This window comes from Sinocyclocheilus grahami, unplaced genomic scaffold, assembly GCF_001515645.1.
Source record: "Sinocyclocheilus grahami isolate Dianchi unplaced genomic scaffold, SAMN03320097.WGS_v1.1 scaffold32.1, whole genome shotgun sequence".
NCBI lineage: Eukaryota > Metazoa > Chordata > Actinopteri > Cypriniformes > Cyprinidae > Sinocyclocheilus > Sinocyclocheilus grahami.
The window spans coordinates 1,755,039-1,762,890 of NW_015505211.1; the positions used below are offsets into that span (position 1 = coordinate 1,755,039).

General features: G+C 35.4%; 2 protein-coding genes and 1 long non-coding RNA gene across 3 annotated transcripts in view; all 3 read right to left on the reverse strand.

Moving 5' to 3' along the window:
* Nucleotides 1–1,766: 1,766 nt before the first annotated feature.
* LOC107577002 (leucine-rich repeats and immunoglobulin-like domains protein 1) lies at nt 1,767–4,890 on the reverse strand. The gene is made up of 7 exons (XM_016263123.1): nt 4,789–4,890; nt 4,201–4,527; nt 3,853–4,110; nt 3,512–3,652; nt 3,136–3,171; nt 3,014–3,045; nt 1,767–2,112 (listed from the first exon to the last, which is right to left on the reverse strand). Exons 1-7 carry the CDS (start codon nt 4,835–4,837, stop codon nt 1,897–1,899), a joined length of 1,059 nt encoding a protein of 352 aa, XP_016118609.1. The 5' UTR covers nt 4,838–4,890; the 3' UTR covers nt 1,767–1,896.
* Nucleotides 4,891–5,567: 677 nt separating this feature from the next.
* The window catches only part of LOC107578547 (intraflagellar transport protein 46 homolog), a 3,118-nt gene continuing 833 nt past the window's right edge, over nt 5,568–7,852 (reverse strand). The window contains exons 4-10 of the mRNA XM_016264498.1: nt 6,795–6,888; nt 6,607–6,716; nt 6,400–6,518; nt 6,240–6,306; nt 6,099–6,159; nt 5,933–6,018; nt 5,568–5,737 (exon numbers count right to left, since the gene is read on the reverse strand). Coding sequence (XP_016119984.1) covers nt 5,645–5,737; nt 5,933–6,018; nt 6,099–6,159; nt 6,240–6,306; nt 6,400–6,518; nt 6,607–6,716; nt 6,795–6,888 — 630 coding nt within the window. The 3' untranslated portion in view covers nt 5,568–5,644. The remainder of the gene's footprint in view (nt 5,738–5,932; nt 6,019–6,098; nt 6,160–6,239; nt 6,307–6,399; nt 6,519–6,606; nt 6,717–6,794; nt 6,889–7,852) is intronic.
* On the reverse strand, nt 6,662–7,440 carry LOC107577044 (uncharacterized). Its single transcript, XR_001608153.1, has 3 exons — nt 7,358–7,440; nt 6,795–6,888; nt 6,662–6,716 (listed from the first exon to the last, which is right to left on the reverse strand). It is a non-coding gene; the product is annotated as an uncharacterized lncRNA (long non-coding RNA).

Sequence of the window (7,852 nt, forward strand, 5' to 3'; positions counted from 1 at the left end):
GCAATTTAACTAATCACTGTGTATGAGAGTCACTAATGAGTAGGGTGGACACTTGCGACCTCTCACAGTGTGCATATTTAAGTGTCACTTCAAACATCGTTTCCTTGACATTATTGCAAGAATCTGAAGTACTTAATGAAGTACTTATCAAGTCCGTATAGTGTGTTCATGCTGTGCATGATCCAGTGCCAAGTGCAAGAGAGGAAACTGCTATTTTTCAGAATGATGCTTAGCCTATTGAATGTATTGGGTTGCCAACTCACGCTGCCCATGTAAATCTCAAATTGGCAACCCTGCTTACAATATGAAACAAAGTCTCAGCTTTCAAATTTGGTAAGTTTTAAAACTAAATTCAAACAATAAATACACTTAATGGTTGTGGCGCACTTAATGTGGCGTAAATCGTAAAATGTAGCACTTCAGTTAAAGCCAGTGCCATGAAAAAAAACTAAGTTGCGCCGAGCTTTGATGTCGCCGCGCGGTCACGTGGTCCACGGAGCTGCCCAAACAAACCAGCGTTGACAATACATTTGTATGGGTTTAAGTAGAATAGACGACAGCTTCATTATACAATTATTTGCAGCAATTTTTGGTAAACATTACAGCATATTATGTATTGATTTACGTCGATGACATTTACAGTGTAATTTTATTCCGGAGAGTAATGGAGAGGCAGCATTAATATGGTTTTCTTTACTCTCGGGTAGCCTATTGCTTACTTATAATGTGACCATACAGCTTAACTATTTTTCAGTTAAATAAGTGTTCTATATTTTAGTCCAATAATATTTATTTAATTGGTAGCCTACTAAATACCATTTGTGCAAAACTGATGGTCCATTAATGACTTATAATATGTTTTTCTAATATGTCTATGACTTATATTTCAATGAGTGTAGTATGTAAACTTAAAATAAAATAAAAATCCAATAGAAAGAGGCAAATTAGAGTCATTTTGTGGTTAGAAAAAAAAATCATTTTAATTTGTAATGCGTTTACCCACTAGGTACCTGTATGGCTCTTTACTAAATATATCTAGAATATTGCAGGTCATACCTGCTTACTTATTTTTAAATTCTTCATTTGAATAAATATTTAGACATGATTAAACACTAGATGTTTAAATAAGAAATTAAAAAAGTTAATAACTTGCATCCTTTTTTTTAACTCCTTTTCATCCTTTGATACTTGCATAATTGCACACAATGAATGCAAGCAAATACTGAATTTAAAGTGTAAAATAGTGCTAAAAGGCATTCAGAAAAAGATTTTTATCCCCCTATATTTACAGTATATACACGTGAATTGATATTGAATCTCGATCGAAACCCCCCAAAAAAACTCACTCCAAGCTGAACTTAAAAGCTGGCAACCCTGGTAACTGTAATCATGAAACTATTTTTAAGATGATTTGTCCATCAAAAATGTTGTTTCTGCGTCTTTGTAATAATCGGAAACCATCATAGTTCAGTCGAAAGTGGTAGAGCTGCTACAGTCTCAGAAAAAAAGGTTTAAAAAAATGTCAGATGCGGTGCCCATTAAAAAGTTACTAATGTGTACACATTTGAGGTACTAACATGTGCTTTACAAATACCAATCTGTACATTTAAGCTATTAATATGCACCATTTAGGTGTAAATAAGGTACATGGTTGTGCCTTTTAGCTTTTGTACATTGATGCCACTGCAGTGACAGCTTTTGCACCTTTTACTGAAAGTGTTTTTTCAGCTGTTTTTGCTGCCCTCTAGTGGTTGATCAGGACGTAACGCATTTTTTCACCCGCTGCTGCTTATATGTTGCACTTGTTGCACTGCACCAGATTCAGGAACATGAAAGTGTGTTATTAGTATTCGCTGTTTTCACTCCAAAATGTTTTGTAGTCTCTTATATCAGTTGTTACACCTCTCCAGCATCAGGACACGCTGTGGACTGTTCATTAGAGACACGCTCATATAGAACGGCTGTTTCTTCCCTGCATGTGGGTCCGACCTCAGAGTAACCAAAGTCCTCAAAGTGTGTCGCTGCAGCGGAGGCCTGACTGCTCTCTTTCGGCTTAATGAAGTCTGTGTAGACGTACGGTAAAGGAGTCACCTCTTCAGTGACAGGTACTTCCTGAGAGACAGGAGTGGTCGGAGTAAACAGGTATTATTAATATGTTTATTTTTATTTTTTAAATCGCATTAATCATTCTGCTGGATACACGGAGATTGTTTCATGACTTAAAGACCCAATGAAATGACCTGACAGTGGCATTTAGGCTCATTAGAATATTAAGCACACAATTAAATCTTTAAGTGTCACGCAATAGGACAAAGCAATATTATACTAAATGTCATGTTTATTATAGTTAATAATATTGTAGGCTATTATTATTATTAGTTATGATTGACAATTATTAGACAGAAAGAGTCAATTTAAAGAGCCAAACTATTAGCCTTTAACTTCAGCTTATAGTTCAAAACCTGATTTGTTAACATTGCATTAGCTTATAGAGGCCTCAAATGTAGTATATATGAAATAAAAGCCACAAAACACTTTTTGTATTTTCGTTGGGTCTTTAAGATAATGAAGTGACCACCGCAACTTCCGGTGCAGCGCAGTGTATGGAAATTGTGAGAATATTGAGCACACAATTAAATCTTTAAGTGTCACGCAATAGGACAAAGCAATATTATACTAAATGTCATGTTTATTATAGTTAATAATATTGTAGGCTATTATTATTATTAGTTATGATTGACAATTATTAGACAGAAAGAGTCAATTTAAAGAGCCAAACTATTAGCCTTTAACTTCAGCTTATAGTTCAAAACCTGATTTGTTAACATTGCATTAGCTTATAGAGGCCTCAAATGTAGTATATATGAAATAAAAGCCACAAAACACTTTTTGTATTTTCGTTGGGTCTTTAAGATAATGAAGATTGTCTTAAATGTTCATCATATTAACGTCCAAATATGTACTAAATTCATTATTGCACATCTGTTTATTAATGATTTTGATTGTCTATTACCTGATAAATACCAAGGTCATTGTCTGCACCCCCTGTGAAGTATATTTCACAGATACAATTACAACTGGTATAATCAATACAAGCTTATAGATAGTTAAATAGATATATTCATTTTTTAATACCTTCATCTGTAGTTCTGCCATTTTCTGCTCTTTGCCCTAAAAATACAACAACAGTAAAACATTCTTTACAAAATAGAAATGAAATGCAATAATTGCTGCAATTGTATTTCATGTTTTAGGTAGCCTGCAGAATAGCTGGGGAGTTTTTAAACGGGGAAATTTGTCTGGTTTTTGTGTTTCTATGATTCATATTTATTTTTTTCAAACTGGCGTTTTTGAGAACAATTGGGTGAGAACTGAGATGCTGAAATGATGTGGTATTGAGGTTCATGATCTGAGTCACAGAATAAATCTAAATCATGAAGGATGTGGGTTTCATAAACAATTAGTTTGCTAAAGCAACATTTATGAACCTTTATTTGGGAGAAAATCTTACTGTGATGGTTTTTGTAAAGGCAGTAGAACACGATGCACAGTCCCAAAACTCCTGCGAGTGTAAGTCCACTTGAAAGCACAATCTGATCAGACTGAGTTTGACCACCAGTGCCATTTCCTCGGTTAACAGTTGAGTTCTCACCTTAAAAGAAAAACTGAAAATTACAGGATTATGCTATGCTTCTTTCTTTTTCTCGATTCTGTTTCTGTTGAAAGATGTTTTACGAAATGTCTTTGTTTAAAGATGTTTTAGGTTTAATTCCTGCTCCTAAACAGAATATTAAAATCTGGCATCATTTTGAGGATTCATGTAAGGTGCACAACGAATGAACTACTGCTCACCGGTAATATATGTGTGCTTTTCTGATTCTCCGTATGCATTTGAAGCAAAACAGCTGTACGTCCCGTAATCGGAGCTGGTTATGTTGCTGATGTGTAGAGTTTGGTTCCTCTCACTGAATGAGTGTCTGTGTTTCTCTAGAATAGAGAATCCTTCTCTCTTCCACATCAGATACAGAAATAAGCCGCTCACTTCACATTTGAGAGTCACAGATGTGCTGGAGGTCCAGGAGACCACAATTTCTGTCACACTTAGAGGGTCTTAAAGTAAAACATACTAATGAGCAAAAGTACAGCAAAATTAGACGAATTCTACATGAAATAAGCATGACTGTGATAGGTCTGACTTACACTGAATAATTAATGTAAAGCTTAGCATATTTGTAGTGCCGTTTCCTCTAACTATTGTTTCAGTGAAGAATCCTTCATCCTTTGCTGTCACGTTCTCCAGAATGAGGCTGTTATTGTTTAAATAGAAATGAGCTGTGCCACAGCATTGACTGTATGCAGCACTGAATGTGGTGTTTTTTTTAAAGCATAGACATGTTATTGATCCATTTTGTTTGGTCCATTCCACTGAGTGCAGAGAATCAGCAGTATGTTGATCAAGTTCCCCTCCAGTCAGCTCAACACGACTGTATAAGCCCGTCTGCACTTCTTTGACTTCAATTTCTCTCGCTGTCAAATCAATATGTATATAATATGTAATACAATATGTAATAAACAAAAAAAAAAGTTCAACTATATCTATGTATAAATGACTATACATGTAAATAATTGGCCTAGAGAAATGAAATTATTCTCTTTAAGTAAACATAATATATAGCTTTTTAAAGTGTATTTAATTTATATATTACAATCCACATATGCATTAATAGCCAAATGAAAACAGAAGCACTGCAATAATTATTAGCTATAGAATTTATTAGCCATACTTACTAAATACAGCAAAGAGAAACAGCCAAATATGAATGAAACATCCAGGCATCGTTAGTCAGGAGTTAGACTTAGTGTTTTAAGAGCTAAATTAGCATTTTATTAACATTGGCAACCATTAATCAAACCGTTCAAATTTGCAGATCTTGTTTCTATGACACACTTTAATGCACTCAGAGTTGAAACTGTCACCTCAGAGTAAAAAATAGCCACTAAAAACCACGACAGGAAAAATAAAAAGCGGTTAGAACAAGGAAGAAGGCAGGGCTGCTTTTATTCAACTGATCTAATAGACAACAACTCTCGTACATTGTTTTGCAGAGTATATTAGACTTTTAACTAAATCATAAAGGACAGCTTACTCTGGTTCAGTGTATCATTTAAATCTGATTATGGCTATAATGTCATCTTGCTTTGCTAAATGCCTTTTGGTTTTTCAGAAGCCTTTCAGTGTTGATTCAGTTTAATTTAGTATTATTTTTCTGGGATATTTATACAGTACATACTGTTATTTAACGGTATCTCCTAAAAAAATCTGTGAAGAGTCTTGATTTTGTGATACTAAATATAAAGTTACATAAAACATCTATTAATGTAACAAGTGGTTAAACAAGGAAACCTATCATCCTCTGGTATTACCCTTCAGTAAGAAAAGACCAGCTCATTGCAAACTGTAAAATAATTAGGCAGTGGACTGATGGAGTAGCTGTGATGAGTTTTGAAGACATTTCCAGTCTACAGTTTGAGGAAATATATATATTTTTTAATTAAAACAAGCCTGCTAAACATAAACATATGAAGAATTCACACAATCTAATATGCAGAACAGGATGTATGAAAATAGGCCATGAAGGAGACTTCAGTCCAAAGTGAGTCTTTCTAATTCAGCAGTGGCTGTACGTGAAGCAGGCGGTGTGTCGGATTTCTGGCCCTCCGCTACAGATTTAAAGTGCTGATCACAGGAGAAACAAAATCAGCTCTTCAATAATACAACCCAGAACTTCAACATCTAAAATCCTGTGCTTTACAAAAAAAGTGAATACATGTCACATAATACAAATAATGTGAAACAAGTAATCAATATTTGCAGATTGTGAAAAGCATTTTATATTATTTAATGTAATATTATATAATGTCTGAAACTAACCTGTGAGTTTTTGAATTCAGAGTAGAGTGTGAACAGGACGTGAAGTGAGTAAATCCGGTTCTTGTACACGGGGATGTCCAGGATTCCTGACAGGTTACATTAACAGTCATTACAATAAAACCAAGAAAAGCATCAAAGATGTAAATGTAAGAAACATGCAACTTACCGCACATAATGTCGACATACTCTGCCAAATCACAATCAATATCTGCGGTGGGGAGATTGACCTGGTGAACAGATGGGGAAGTGAAGGTGAACATGACTGAATTTGCAGATTTAATTCATGACCTTTCAGTCAAGATCTAACCTTCCCCAAAAGCTCCTCAAACTCAGGTGGCCACTCTTGCATCAGGCTGTCAATATCTGGCATGGGTCTGAAGAAAAATGCATGACTCTTGTTAAAAAAATGACACAGATGTTGTGTTCTGTTCTCTGGATGTTTGTGGTTGGTTCATGTCAGTGCTTGCCTTGTGTAGTGTACAGTAGCTGGAGGCTTGGACCGATGCAGCTCACTAATGCTCTCGATCCAGTTGTCTATGGCTTTGGGGTTCTTCTCTGGGTTTTCGATGCTCTTTACTTTTACTTCCTGTGAAAGAGATGTGCATCACTTTCTCATTTCACTTACCAGGCTAAAATCATCAAAGCACCTTAAGTCTTGTAGTGTGTGAACTCACAGCAACATTGTGTTGTTTGCTGTTCTCTGACAGCCACAGGGAAAGCACTGTTGGGTCGCCAGCATAAGTGGCCATGGCACTCTGCTTCTGCCTGCCTGTCCTCCTAGAAACTGAAATAAAAACACAATGGCATGAAAAACAGTTGATGGATGCTAGGTAAAATGTAAAGAAGTGGTAAACAGTCTGACCTATCTGTCTTGGGGATGGTGTGTGCACACTGGCTGCCTCCTCTGCATTCACCTCAAAACTCTCGTCGTATGGCTGGTTGGTTGCGAGTTGAATCTGTTTGCAGATATTATTTGCACTTTTTAGTTTTTACTAAAACTGGGTTTCAAAACCTAGGGAGATGCCTGCCTAGATTGTATTTTTAGGAGTCATAGTGATACCAAAATGCTGCTGACTCAGAACATGTCTATGATGCCCTAAAATGCTGTCTAGGTAGGCAGCATACTTGGTTTAGAGACACAGCCCATGAAGTAAGTCTTTTCCAGCTGGTTTAGTTTTGCTTTACGGGACTTTTATAACCTACCACAATCCGTTTTAGGAGGCACCTAAAGGTTTTTTAGACCCAATGTGACACATAAGCATTAAGGAATAACAATGTTTTACTGTAGCTTAGTGTTTGATGCGCTCGTTACATTGAATAGCGAGGCATAAAATACACCACGTTAGTGTCTCATATAAATGTTTACGTAATTAACATGGTACGCAAGATTAAATTATTGACATTTGCGCGATAATAATAACAAACCTTTTGTCGCTCTGACCTCTCCATGAAAACACGGTGTACTGTTGCCAAGGAAACTTGATCTCGCGAGATCTTCAGCGGAAGTGCGCGAGAACGTCAGTTTGTTGAATTCATATTTTATTCATTGGCAAGAGAAGAGGTATTACATAGTAACGTCATTAGCAACTTTAGCTACCAGAAAAAAAGTTACATTACTTTTAGTGCTTTTAAAAAATTGATTTGCAAAAATGCCCCTTTTTATTTATATTGTATTATTTCCTAATATAATAAATTGTATGATGTACTGTTCTTTACTTTATACAAATAAAAAAGCAATCATTATACATTATACAACATTTCTATTATACACCCATTTCCTGTTAATAAAAGTTTCTAAATCCTTCTAAAATAATCTTGAGTAAATACAATGATAAAACAAATGCAACATTATTTTTCCAGTCCTCAAAAAGGTAAACAAAATGTTCAGTTTAAATGACGCCTGTCTATTTAATACCCGAC